The sequence below is a fragment of the Symphalangus syndactylus genome, chromosome 7, assembly GCF_028878055.3.
Source record: "Symphalangus syndactylus isolate Jambi chromosome 7, NHGRI_mSymSyn1-v2.1_pri, whole genome shotgun sequence".
NCBI classification, from domain to species: domain Eukaryota; kingdom Metazoa; phylum Chordata; class Mammalia; order Primates; family Hylobatidae; genus Symphalangus; species Symphalangus syndactylus.
In genome coordinates, this window is record NC_072429.2 from 62,415,609 (window position 1) to 62,430,721 (window position 15,113).

The 15,113-nt window shown below is 41.1% G+C and overlaps 1 protein-coding gene across 3 annotated transcripts in view; it reads right to left on the reverse strand.

Annotated features, from left to right (window-relative positions):
• Positions 1-14,598, reverse strand: part of XKR4 (XK related 4) — a 430,447-nt gene extending 415,849 nt beyond the window's left edge. For all 3 annotated transcript variants that reach the window (XM_063643299.1, XM_063643297.1, XM_063643298.1), the window contains exon 1: positions 13,631-14,598. In XM_063643299.1, the coding sequence (XP_063499369.1) occupies positions 13,631-14,445 (815 nt within the window). In that variant the 5' untranslated portion in view covers positions 14,446-14,598. The remainder of the gene's footprint in view (positions 1-13,630) is intronic.
• Between the last annotated feature and the right edge of the window lie 515 nt (positions 14,599-15,113).

Genomic DNA, 15,113 nt, shown 5'->3' on the forward strand with positions numbered 1-15,113 from the left:
CAACCATATGGAAAGCCATGTGGGGTGACCACACCTACTGAAAGAGGAGACTTAGAAAAATTACCTTAGTAACTCTCCATGGAAACATTTAAGAACACTGAACCAAAAAATCACCTCCCAGCACATAGATGGGGGAGGGAACCCTAGCAAGAAAAGTGACAGCACAGCAACACCAGCTCTTACATGAAAGGGAAATCAGAAAACTACTACTTTGAAAAGAGGCATTTCTGGGAAGGTCATCCATTTCTATCTTGTTTAATGTGAAATAAGGAAATCAATAACATGTCTACACAAATATGCATTTTATAAGGCATCATTCTCATTATCCCTTTATTCTAAACTATAGACACTGACATGTCTTGTCATATTGTTGAATGTTACATTTCTCACGTAGGAAGGCAAATGGTGAAGCATGCCATCAAGCTGAGCCATCCTATTTCTCCTTACAGTAAACCTGTGCCTTGTGGGCCTCAGGAGTCACTGTGAGGAGGGGAATTGCAGGGAGCAGGTTGTTCACCAGAACTCTTTCTGTATTGTCTTATCTAAATATGCAGCTAACTCCTGGCTGGGGCTTAGTCCTTCACACCTGGAGTCCCAGTTCAATTTTCCTCAGTTCTTTCTCCGTGTAGATATAGAGGCTCTTCAGTCTAGGAGATTAAAAGCTAAGACAGAGGAATGTTCAGAAACCCAGCCTCGCTCTCCACTATCCCTTCCATCCAGCCAGGATACGTTGTCCACCCTCACTACTTTTTTTTCAGAAAAGAAACTTTGTCCACCCTCACTACTTCTTTTTTCAGAAAAATATAAAAATAAGCCCAGAACCAGCCCACTCCACTTCTCTGAGCAAAGACAACCACTATCATGTCTTGGTCAGAGCTCTTCACTCTCTATTCTTGGTGTCTGGTTACTCTGAAGCCAATGGTTCCCTCAGCATCCACCACTATTGTGAAGGCCTGGTCCCTCTCTCACCACCTCCTGTCCACTTTGATGACTCCAGTCCTAATGCCCAAATGACATAAGGTCTGAGTACTGCATAAAACTGTGAGAGGTAGGCAGTCAATGTGCTTAATTATTTTCTTAGAGATTGGTTCTGCAACATAAAACCATAAAATAATGGACTTTTTGTGTGCGTGTGAGATAAAGCTCTGTCACCAGGCTGGAGTGCAGTGGCGCGATCTCAGCTCACTGCAACCTCTGCCTTCAGGTTCAAGCAATTCTCTTGCCTTAGCCTCCAGAGTAGCTGGGACTACAGGTGCGTACCACCACGCCCAGTGAATTCTTGTATTTGAGTAGAGATAGGGTTTCACCATGTTGGCCAGGATGGTCTCGATCTCTTGACCTCGTGATCCGCCCAGCGTGGCCTCCCAAAGTGCTGGGATTACAGGCGTGAGCCACTGCGTCCAGCCAATAATGGACTTTTAATAAAGATTTAAATTTTTCACTTCTTTTGCCAATCAAAACATTTCACATTTTGCTTAAAGCATTGTCTATAAGGAGATTCATTTGTATGTGTGTGTGTGTATGCACCTATTGCTGTTAAGTTTCTAAGCAACAACCCTTGCTATACTACACTTGCTATATAACCTAGCTCATACTAGGTGTTTGGTGAGAAAGCCAGTTACAAATATCTGGAGCAACCATATTTCCCATTAATGTCCAGCTCACATTAGCCTTTCTGACCATTTGAGCTGAAATTTCCCTCCTCTGTAGCAGCAGTAGTTACTCCATGCTTTTCAAACTCTAATGTGCATACTAATCACCTGGGCATTTTGCTACAATGCTGGTGGCGATTTGGCAGGGCTAGGGTGGGCCTGAGATTCTGCATGTCTGAGAAGCTCCCAAGAGATGCTGACAGTTTGGCTTTGCAGATTCCACCTTCAGTAACAAGCCCACAGCTCTGTCCTTGGCACATCATCACAAAGAGATTTAGGGGGGATCCCATGACTAGCCTGCTTTCCTAGTGAGTAGACTTTTTGAAAGCATATTGTTTTAATGTATTTTCCTTACTATAATCCTAAGCAGATGTTTGTGGAGTCCATGAATAAAGGGGTTAACACTGGTTGCTTATTTTAGTCATTCTATTCTCAGCAACTGATCTTAGTGACCAGTCAGTGGTTTAGCAGATGAGTTGCTCATGAACTTGCAGGCAGTTGACGTCCCTGAGTGGGAACCTGCCTGCAGTCTCAGCTCTCTGCCCTCCCCTCAGTTGGAACAGAAGTGGATCTATTGTGAATATAAATCAAATACATTTCCCTTCAGTTTTACATTTTGAAGCATGGGCATGGTTTACTGTCTCGATTTCCTTGATTTCAGATTCTCACCCACCTCTTCAATTAGTAAGCTTATTTCTGGCCTTTGCTTGGATTCCCAGGGTTGGGATGATGTGCTTTGGCCCCATTTGTGATGATGTGCTTTGGCCTTCACCCTCTGGACTCTGACTTCCTGTCCACTTCTGATAACATAAAATTCTCCGTCAAACACGCACAAACTGCTGACCCCAATGGTGCTCTCAATACATTTTTCAAAAGAAGATATATAAGCAGCCAAAAGACATATGAAAAAAATGCTCAACATCACTAATCATCAGAGAAATGCAAATTAAAGTCACAATGAGTACCATCTTACACCAGTTAGAATGGCTATTATTAAAAAGTCAAAAAATAGCAGATGCCTGTGAGGTTGCAGAGAAAAGGGAACGCTTTCATACACTGCTGGCAGGAGTCTAAATTAGTTCAAACATTGTGGAAAGCAGTGTGGCAATCCTTCAAAGAGCTAAAAATAGAACTACCATTTGATCCAGCAATCCCATTTCTGGGTATATACTCAAAGGAATATAAATTGTTCTATCATAAAAACAAATGCGTGTGTATGTTCACTGCAGCACCATTCACAATAGCAAAGGTATAGAATCAACCTAAATGCCTATCAATAGCAGACTGGATAAAGAAAATGTAGTGCATAGATACCATGGAATACTATACAGCCATTAAAAAGAGTAAAATCATGATTTTTGCAGCAACTGGATGGAACTGGAGGTCATTATCCTAAGTGAAATGACATAAACAGAAAGTCAAAAAACACATGTTCTCACTTATAAGTGGGAGCTAAACAATGGGTACACACGGACATACAGAGTGGAATAACAGACACTGGAGACTCCAAAAGGTGGGAGGGTGGAAGGGGTATGAGGAATGAAATGCCACCTATTGGGTACAATGTTCACTCTTTGGGTGACAGGTACACTAAAAGCCCAAACTTCACCACTACACAATGTATCCATGTAACACAACTGTACATGCACCCAGTTAATCTATAAAAATTAAATAAATATATATCAAGTTGACCTCATAAACCTGACCATTATCACAACTCAAAAGTTTTTCTTTCTTTGCCCCTGGAACAAACTCATCTAACAGGAGCTTGGCCTGGCTGGTGAAGCCCTGCTTTAAGCTTAGCTGTGATGTATCTCATAATGGAGGTCAGTATGATTTTCCTACTCCTTCTAAGAACTGAAAATCTGCTCTCTGATTGTGGAATAAAATTATTTCTTTTTGTTCATTTCTCTCAGGGCTAAGTTTTTCTTCCACTAGCTAACAGATGCATGCCTTATGGACAACATGCTACATTCCTATTAGCAGATTAGAGAAGGCAACACAGTGATATTTTCTAGAGTATCTGAACATGCTTGTTAGATGAAACCTTCAGGCTTCCTCCCTCTTTCTCATTTGATTCCAACCTTATTTCAAAGTAGGTAGATATTATATCCTTAAATAATTCTAACTGTTTATGACTTTTCAGAAGTAAGAACTCAACTAATATTTGTGCTTTACTTAGGATTGGGTAAGGAAACCCACATCCCTCTAGAACTCAAGTTTTCAAACCTAGCCATCACCCCGTCAGGAAAAAAATCCCACAAGGTATATATTTGTGACTGCCACTTTTAAGAGTAGTAGATTTCCTGGAAATACAAAACTTTATTGAGACATGCCTCTTAATTTATGTTATAATAACAAATTCAGGTATTATAAACTGTTTGGGACAGTCTTCTGGAATTAGCCTACATTTTAAAAATGGATTGTTATTAATTTTACTCTTGCAAAACAGGAAGTTAATTAATGAGCTGAAAGTCTATCAAAACAAAAAAGCCTTTACAAATCCTTTCCTTGCTTCACTAAAGGATCATTTCCTCATTGTTACTGTCACACTGATACAGTGACTATGCCATGAACTAATGATAGAAGTTATAGGGAATCATTTAGTTGCTGTTATTGCTACAATTGCTACTTTTGCTTTGATTATTGACTCTCTGCTACCAAAAAAAAAAAAAAAAAAAACCTGAAAAGTAAAGAATTCAGCCCCAGACTGAGATCTTTATTCATGACTATTATCTGTACTGCAGATAAAGGAAGTCAGACTGCTTTCACATGGATGAAATCTGTCAGACTGGTGATTCAGAAAGGCAACTTTGTCCTTCTTAAATAGAATGGACTTGAGAGGAAGTCAAACAAGTAATCTCAAGTCTTTTTCAAGTGGTGTTCACTATAGATCCTACTTCTATATGTGCATGATTCTCTGTTTGACTCATTGTTACTCACCCCACACAATGCCCACTGCTCTGTTTATATAAAAGGATTCCCCAACAGGGAAATATGGCATGTGTATAAATTAAACAAAAGAAGTAGAACTGATTCAAACAGCCTACTTATTAATCATAAAGATGAGAAAATAGTTTGACATACTTTGTGCAGATAATTTTAAAGCAGATACTTAAGGTTTTTAAAAATTTTAAATCTGAAATGTTGGCGTGGGGTTAAAAATCGTTCAGCTTCACATCAGATTTCTAAGAACCTAGAATCCAGGGAATTCCTATCCCCAGGGAATTCTCAGGGAAGGCTAATGCAATGCTCTGTTCTTCTAGCAGAGTGCACCATATCCCTATTTTTAACAAGGATAGGCCTGGATGTCATATCTTTGTTTTAAATCCAATTTTAAATCTAATTTTCAGAATATTAAATCAGTGACAGTGTAACCCAGGACAAGCTTTTAATTTAAAAGCAAATCTAGCTCTGGCAACCATTTTCCTCATTGACATAATGGATAGTTCTTTCAAGCCTGTGAAGCGTTGTTCTTATTTGTTAATCACAGCACTCCAGCTGTGCATACCTCACCACATGAAATCTAGATGGCAATTTTAGCTTCTCCAGTCTATATGGTATATATCTTAGAATCAGTGACATGGAAGACTTTTGACATCATTTCGAATATGTAGATATGTGTTTTTAATGAAAATTGTTTTATTTGATTATAGCTAAAATTTGGAAATGACATAAGGTTAATTGCATTATATAAATATGCTTAAGACTCTCTATGAATCATGCCAGTTCCTGGGAGTTTAGACACTAGTATTATCAACTCTGGAAAGTCCCTTGTGCATCCCCTTGGACTTACATAAACAGAGAAAGCCTACAACAGTGGCCTTAGAACACCTGTAGACATTCTAGTGCATACACCCTAGGTACTAGGCAAGTGAAAAGAATGTATAATAAGAGCAGAATCAGAACTTTAGACCTGGAAAGAACCTAAGATATTATTTTTAACCAATCACACCATACAGACAGAAAATTAAGACCCAGAAGGAGAAAACCAAAAGAAGACCTAGTCTATGAAGCTCCAGGAGCTGGGCCATGTGTGTCATCTACACCCAACAATGGCACATGACCCAGAGCAGTCAGATAGCCTGCCTGGAATCTGCTGCTATTGGAGACCAAATCATATCTTCTGATACCCCATATTTAGTCCAATTCCCAAAAGGACAGATGCCTCTTTAAATAAGCTTTATCACTGACATTCTAACTATGACCCTCTCTGTCTATTTTAGGGTTAAAAAAGATCTGATAGTGTCACTCAGACCACCTCAGGGGTTTCTGGACTGATTCATTTTCCTTTTAATCTTTCTGTAATTTCTCCTACAATCAGCAATCTGTATCAGTTCTATACATATACTAGATGTAGAATTGATGTTTTATGATGATAAGAATTACAGTGATGATGGTGGTGGCGGTGGTGGTAGTAACAGTGGAGGCTGCAAACGTTTTGAGTAGACTGAAGCATAAAAAATACCAAAAATTCTTCCATATATATTTTCAGACAGTCAAGTATAGGTAAGAATTCAATGAAAAATACCTATCAGATAGCTTCTCCACCCTGACTATTCTATCAGCAAAACCAGGAATACAAAGCTGGGCTTCTAGCTGCATTTTTCTCAGAGTGTAACTAGCGATTCACAAAATTTCCCCTTATTTTCCCAACACTAGTAATCTAAAAAAAGAGCTGGGGTGATTTTTCCTATCCTTCCCAGATGACATGGCACCTTTTCTGATTTACCGCACCATCAGAATCTCAGAGAAGCCACTAAGTAGCAAGTTTAGCTACACTTTCATCAAGAAGAAAGAATAGTGCCTGGGTTCTATTCACAGATCAGTAGATATTCACTGAGTACGTATTATTTTACCTTAAGTTCCGCAACCACTAGACTAACTTCATGAGAACTTGCCATGGTCTTCCTTCCTGACCAGCTATGCTGTCACTTACCAAGGACACCATCATGCTGTTGGGATGAGGTCACTTGTTATGGTGGTCAGAATCATGCAATGCCATTTAAGTGAATATTTCTTATAGAGTATTATTAAATATAATTTTCCCTAAATTCCAACAACAATTACACATTACAAGATCACACCTGATAAAACACTCCCTCCTGACTAGAACCATACTGAGCCTTTTATGAGAAAATGCATAAGAATAATAAATCCAACTCTAATCTCTAGTCTTGCTTCCATAGGTCCAGTTAGTTGTTCCATACAAATTTCTAAAGTAAGTAAAGAAATGTATTAATCAGATTAGCCAGTAAGTCCATGTGAAGGAGAATCAGTCCACTATTTGCTAGACAGTGACTGGTGTTACTTAAATTTATAGGTGGACTATATCATTCAAACTGTAACATATAAAACATATTTACTAGCAAGTTGTGTGCTTGGATACTCAATAATGAAGAAACATTTTGTAAGAGATTGAGCAAAGACTTTCAAAGCTATTGCTCCAAGGATTTGTGGTTGCTCCAAGGATTTGTGGACATTGTTCAAAACTGATAGTATACATGTATATAGATGCTACACATTCAACTGTTCTGTTAAGTTAGTCTGTTGGGGAGTAATAAGTATAAAAATATTTACCCTTGTGAAGTAAACACTTCACAGTTCAAGTGAATGGAAGAAATTTACAAGCTTTGCACTAGTTATTACAAAGATACCACATAGATATACCCACCACAGAGATTTATACATAAATTATTCCAATTCATACAGAAACCCAGGTAAATGCACAAGGAGCTGTCTGATTGTGTGTGGATTTATACCTGTCAGCTAACTCAGAGATCTTGATGCCAAAGCCAGCACTCAGGGGTAGCATATGGATTTGTGATGCTGCAGGGAAGATACTGAGTCTATAAACCAACGAATAGATTTTAAAGTGGCACAATTACAGTGTTGCACGAAAATGCATTCTACTTCTTTCATCCACAAAAAAGCAAAGGTTAGTCTACTATGTTTGGAGCAGCATGTTATGATGGAGATTATCACAAAATCTCAGAGCTGGAAGATGATCTTCTAGTACAACCCTCTGTATGAGAGTTAGTCTCTCTACCACATCTCTACCTAATTTTCCTGACTATGCTTAGACACTCCAGTGATGGGAAACTCACTGCTTCTAAGGAAGCCCAGTTGATCGGCGGCGATCGGCGGCTATCTTCGACTACTAAAAAAATTCTTCCTTCCATCAGTTCAAAATCTCTTCCTATAGGTCCCACTCATTTTGTCCCAGGCGGCCTACACAAAAGTCCAATGCCTCTTCCATGTTACAACAGTTCAGTACTTACTACGGAGCTCTCAAGTTTTCGGGCTTCTCTTCTACCTCATCATCCTCATTACCATCAGCCATTTTCCATGTTGCTTTCACCCCTCCCCCATCAGTATTGAGTTCTAGCTTAAAATCTGTCCAGAAATATATGACCCAAGGAGGAAAACACTTAAAATTCTCTCTCTCAATTTCCACATCTGCCAAAATAGAAGTGCTACCTCCAAGATCATTCAAAGGTTGAAATAAGAAATAGAACATAGACGCTTTCTGGACAGTTAAACGTGACGAATAAACATAAGGAATATATTTCTATGGATCAGAAGAACTAACTTTCAATAAGGTAAAAACCACTGTATCCTAAGAAAATAACTCTTCAAATAGTAACACCAAAGAAAGTTTTGTCAATAATTTACTTTAGTATAAATACAATTAAAACTTTCAACCAACTTGTTTTTCTGAAAAATGACTCTCCCATCATAATGGGTATATTTACATGTCCCAAAGACATCCAAACTCAAAGCCTGTGAAGCCAATGGATTTCCATGAATGATAGAGATGTGACTGAATCAGAGATGAACAATGACATAGCCTCTGAAGCTTTCAACTTTCTGCCATTCCTTTGAATAAAACAGTGTTTTAACACTTTTGTTAACAATCCTCACCCCCTATAATCCTTCATGACTCCTTCATGCCTTCAAAATACAATCTAAATTCCTTTCATTATCTGGCCCAACTAGTTCTTCATCTTCATCTCTAGCTATTCTCCCTCCCTCATTCCATATGTAGAGCATGCACTGAACCCGCCTTGTTCTTTCTTGCCTCTCTGCCTTTACACATTGCATCCAGGGCTCTAAAGCCAATGTCCCACTTTACTCAGAAAGCAGATTTTTCTCATTCCTCAAACCTTTGCTCAGATATCCCCTCTTCCAGAGAGTCTTACCTGAACCATCAAGGCAGTTTGCATTTCCTGTTTCTATCGTAGTGCTTATTTTCTTCTATTGAGATGGTCTACTGACTTTTCTGTCTTCCCCATTAGAGAGTAGATTCCTTGAAATATATATATGTTATTCGTCTTGGAATAATTAGTAACCAGCACAGTGCCTTGCACTTAGCGGTGCTCAGTGTGTGTTGAATGACTAATTAATTTATGTGTATAGATAGGAAACACATACATGCAGAAAATAACCATTTGATAAACTCAGTAAATGGCACCAATCTTGCCTAATCTATATCAGAATTCAGGACTAACTCAGAATCGAAAACCACCTTTTTTAATAGTCAAAGGTGTAACCTATATCCTCCTTAGTTTTTCTACCCATTCCTTATCTCTAGAACCTCTTTATCATTTGCAAATAACTTTTCACATATTCACATACATTATGCCATGTAATCATTAAAACTACTACGAGATCATGTTCCTTAGCTGGGATTTAATAAAACAACCTCAGTATGTCCAAATGGTATAGTAAGTTAGGCAACGAACTGAGAGTTCAAAGAGTTGAGCTCAAGTCTCTGTTTTACTGTTTAACTACTGGTGTGTTATTGGAAAGATCCCCTAATCCATCTAAACTGCAGCTCCCTTTCCCACTTTGCCATCCACAGTGAAGGTAAATTGTTATTTTTATACATTGTTGTCATTATTATCCAAGTTGGCATTTGGAGGTAGCCAGTTCAGCCAGAAAAAGCATAGACTGTATGGTAAAACGGGCCCCGTTTTTAATCCTAACTACACTCCATAATAGTTGGGTGACCCTATTAAGAGGTTAAGCCACTTACTTAACCACTCTGAGCCAGTTTTCTCACATATACAGACACTAATAATTTCCTTTCAGGTTATTTTAAAATGTAGATGACATAAAAAGTAGAAAAAAACATTTGTATATTTTTAAAGTGCCAATAAAATTGTTATTATTTTTGTTTGGCCAGTTTTAAGAATGGCATGTTTATCAAAGTGCTTTGCACGCATCATTATAAGAATATTTAATAGCTGTGCCTTTAAAAACTTACTGATAACTGTACCTTAGCTTATAAAATGCTCTGAGAAGTCCTGCTGTAGAAAGATCTGTTTAACTTTGTCTAATCTGTCATTTTCCCAACTTATTTGAACACGGGACACAATCAGTGCCTTCTGGAATAGCAAGCATGACAAGAGCAGAACAAACTGCATTTTCCTCACATTTTTCCCAGATGACTCTCATGATGGAGACTCAAAAACAAAACCCAAAAGAGTAAGAATAGTGAAAATGCTCCCCGCTGTACCATCCACTGACTTATTATTTACAATGTGCATATTTTCTAGAAAACAATTAACTATGTACATACATACATAGGAGAAATTCAGGTAGAGTTTTAAGAGTAAACTTCATAATTTCTGAAGGAAAAAGACATTTGGATGCAATTGATCAAAAGCATGAGGACTAAAAACTGTTCTCTTAGGGAATTTGTAATTCCCACTGGCTAAACTGCACTCTTAGTAATTTCTGGAATCATATGAGAAAAATAAGAAAGGAAAGTACTTTTGCATTCATTCACAGACACAGTTCCTTTAAAGTCATAATTGCTCTTTTCACATGGTAGCAGAAATTCACTTTATTATTTCAAATAGCTCTTTCCCAGGCTCACCTCCTGCGACTTTAAAAGCTGCCATTAATTTCCCATTAGTAAACTTTAATTAAAATGAATATGTATCATTGCTTTTAGCAGTTGCATTGTAACACATGTATAAATACATGCAAATCTTATCCACAATGTTTCAATGGCTATTTCTAAACAAGCAAATGCTTTGATGTTATTTCAAAAGACTGTATTTAGAGAAAGCTTTTAGAATCTGGTCCTTCCCTAGAATAATTAGAATTTCATAGAAACACAAGAAGCAGTTACCAACCTAGCTAAAATCTATTTTATTGATCCCAGAAAGTAGCATGTTAAAACATGAATAATGACCTCTGTGCCTTGAACCACTCAGTACTCTGGTGTTTCTGCAATAATTGTGTATAATGTATTGAAAAGAAAAGCTAGAAGGGGCAGAGGGAAGCTTCTAATTTAAGGAATCATAGTGAGTCTAATAGAAAAATCTGAGATGAGTTGCACTTTGTCGGCTTATTATCAAAGATGCATCTACTCCCCCAAAGTTCCATACAAATGTTCGACACTCAGAGAAATAAAAACATACTAGAGCGCATCTGAGTGTTAAGTTCCATAAGCTTTCTTATCTCTTTCCAACTTCCTACATTAGGCTAAAGTTTTGTTTTTTTGAAAAATATACTTCATAAACAGAAAATGATGCTGATTAGTCTTACATCATGCTTTCACCAGATTACTCTGGCATCCCCCAAATATTTTAATCAGAGTCTGAGAATAGTTAGATTAGATGATAATTCAAACTTATCTACTAAACACATTATTCTGAAAATGTTGACAAATATTTCCAGAATATTATATCTGATAATATTTCCAACCACAATATTCCTCCTAGATGATCACATATTACTAGTATTAACTTCAAGGCCTCCAAGGAAAATACTATAGAAATGCTTAACTAAAAGGAGCCATGTCTGACCACAGTTTCTCCACGTCTGGGGTCAGTTAGTGCATTTGTCTGACAGCCTGCGGTTTTCTTTCTGCATTCAAACCTTACCCTTCCATCCCTTCTCTCCCCACCCCCACTCCCTACCTCTGCAATAACTTTCTGTATGACAAGTTGGCCCAGTGGCTATGGTCTCTCTGACATGTTTTTAGGCTCATATCTTTTCCTAATTATTTCTCACACTATGTATATTATTCCCCGAGAAAATTAAGAATCATTTTTCAATTGGGGAGATGTTTGGTTTAGAAGGTATAATAAACACAACTATAATTAAAAGGACTTCCTCGGTTCACAGAATTTAATATCAGATTTTTCATAAAGAATCAATCTGTAAAAAAAATTACAGTTTTTCAGTTAATAGCACAGAGAAGTATTTGAATTACTTACATAAGTCTAGAAACTTGAAAGGTGGTTAAAATTAAGTGATTTCCAAATCTTGATAAAGTTTGAAAAAGTTAACAAATGGAATGTTAAGCTTAATTTACCAAATTATCAGATTAGAAATGCTAATCAGATGCATCCTAGCCACTCAGTAATTTCAGTAATTAAATTAAGCACTTAAGTCCTTCATCATACTTGAAGAGCATCAAGCTATAAGTCTTCCCAATAGTCATCCATGGGAAATATAGCTATCACATTTAACTAGCATTTCAAAAAGTTACTTTGAGTCCAAAATATGTATGAAGGTTTCCAACATCAATTTGTCTGACTGCATATCAAATATCACTTTACCAGAAAGTATGTGCTTGAAAAAAAAAAAAAAGTTTCACAATCTGAAAGGTCACCATCTATGGCAATGTTCAGTCTGCTTTACAAAGCTCTGGTCCCAGGAAAGGTTGTGAAATCGCCACACTTGCTCTTCTCAGGTGAAAATATGGTTGTTCATCATAAATAAAAAGAAGTTTGTGGTTCTATTCCACAAATCCTCTAACTTGTTTCCACAGGGGATACTTCGGCATAGTCAACAACTCATATCTTTTATCACAAAAATAGCCACAAATAAAATTGAAAAAGAGCACCAGTACCACAGAGTGCAGTCCCATATTGGTGTACTTTCTAGGAATTGTCCTCATTTCGCTTATACCACCTGTTTACTAAGTTATTTTAAAACCAAAAGAGCTCTGACATGTTAGAATCTATAGACTTCCATACAAGTAATTTTTATAGATGTAAAATATTGCTTCGAAATCTGCTAGTAACATATAAAAGTCAAAAGAATGTATTCCTGAGCATACTATTTCATTCTGCTCCTAAGTCCATGCAGTGACTGTTCAAGTGGTGGTTTCCCTCTGCCCAAGTTTAGCCTTGTATTCCAGTTTATAACTGAAGTGATCCCTGTGTAAAAAGACTTGGTAGATCAGATGACAAGTAGCAAAGTAGCCAACGAAGATGCCAAGTACAACTAAAGTTAACATGGTGCCCCACCCCTTTTCCAAAGGCTTGTAATTATATGAGAAATTAGATATGGAGATATTGCAAGATAATCAGAAAGGGCACTCTAAAAGTAAGTCTGGGCCCCGTAAAGTTTACTGACTTATGCTCGGAGACATATATATATATATATATATATATGTAAAGTCATTTGCCTATTAGGATCTTTACTTTGAGCAAAGCACTTCTCCAGCAGTGATCATTAATATGTGGGTACTTTTGAGCAGCAGCAACTCCCATTTCACTAGAATTAGTAATTTTTTTTTCCCAGGGAACAAAAGAAACCATCCAAATGGCAACACACACCTCAAATTCAATATAATAATAAAGGAATTTTAGAAGATGTGACAGGAACCCTCTCCTACTCACTGAAACAATATCACTGAAAATGGGGAAGGGGGGAGGGGGGTTGTGGCATGCCAAGAGCGAGAAGCCAGTGAGGCAGAGTGGGAAGACAGAAGGGATGAGGTGATCGAAACCACTGTGCTGTCCTTCCCTTGCTTCTCACTTCCCTCCCACCCTAGACTGAGATTGCAGATTTTAAAAATGCAAGCCCCAGTTCAAAAGAAACCCAAAAAACTGGAAGAGTGTGACTAGGGTTACTACCAAAGCAACCCGGAAAGATTTCCGTGCAAAAGCAAAGCAGTGGGGATGTAGTAGCAGCAGCAAGCCTCCCTCTTCCCCCACCCATTACAGTACCTCCAGATTTGCCCGAGCTGCAAGATGTGGATGAGTGACTGCAGGAGCCAGATGCAGAAGGAGCAGGACGCAGACCTGTGCTTGCCACTGGCCCGGATAGCCCCGCTGCTGTTGCTGCCGCTGCTGGCCGCGGCGATGTTGCTCTTGCTGGCGTTAGATGCTTGCCTTTGCGGCGTGGAAGGACGAGCCTCGCCTTCCCCGGCTGCAGACCCACCGCCGACCACCGTCTTGCAATCGGCTCCAGGCTGCGGGCAGCTGGAGGCAGCAGCGGCCGTGGCGCTGTCCTCGGTGCTGAAATCGTGCACAAACCAGCGGAAGCTGAACACTTGCACCGACAGCGAACCGAGCACCACGAAGAAGAGCGTGAGCCCGAACCACCAGCGCTGGCCGCGCAGGTAGTAGTCCACGGCGAGCCAGACGTCTGTTCCTACATCCGCGAAGTACACGGCCACGGCGGCCAGGATCCAGAGGCAGTCCCACAGTGAGTAGCGCCGCTGTTCCCTGCCCAGGCGCAGGCACAGCGCCGCCGAGCCCGCCCCGCCGCCGCCCGGGCCGGCGACGCCACCGGAGCCGCCGGAGCCGCCCGAGCCCCCGGAGCCGCCGCTCCCGGCGCAGCAGCAGCAGCAGCGCGAGCAGCCGCCGCCGTCCGGGCAGCAGCCGCCCCCGGCCGCCTCCTCGTCCTCGGCTACCGACCCCGACGGCAAGCCTGGAGCCAATCCCTGCACCGAGCCCGAGTGGTCCGAGTTCTGCAGCGGGGTGAACGCCACGTCGCTGCTTTTCTTCATTTTCAGCCTCCCGTCTGATTTAGCGGCCATGATGCCTCCACACCGGAGGAGAGCCCTCCTTTATCTGACACCTTTCCCCGCTGTCTCCTCCTCCCGCCACCTCCTCGCCTCGCCCCGGCTTCCCTCCCAGGCGGTGCGGCTCCCCCTCCTCCTGCTCCTGCGCCGGCTCGCCCGCCGCCGCCCGCCGCCCGCCGGGCTGGGCGCTGGGCCGGGCTAGCGGCGCGCCTGGGGCCGGCAGGAGCGCCGCCTGGCTGCCTGCGCGGAGCCAAGCTGCTCGCGGCGCCCCGCGCGCGCCCCTGCCCGCCGCCCGCGCTCCTCGCCGTCCCGGCTTCTCTGCTGCCGCCCGAGCCGCCGCCGCCAGCAGCAGGAGCAGCAGCCGCCGCCGCGGCGCTCCTCGGACCTGCACATTCCTCTCCTCCCCTCGCGCGCGCTCCCTCCTCCCGCTTCCTCTCCTCCACCAGCTGACTCCGAGGGAGAGGATGACCTCATCCCTTCTCTTCCAGCTGCCGTCGCTCCCACCCTGGCTCGGGAGGGGCGAGGGAGGAGGAGGGACCCGGAGGAGGGGCCGGGACCGAGAGGAGCGGCGGGCGGGGGTTGGGGGGACTGCCCTGGCGGGTCCCAAGGGCCAGGAGGAGCGGCCAAGGGGGCCTGAGGGTGACAGTCGAAGGCCCCCACTCCCGGGATTTCGGAACGCTGGG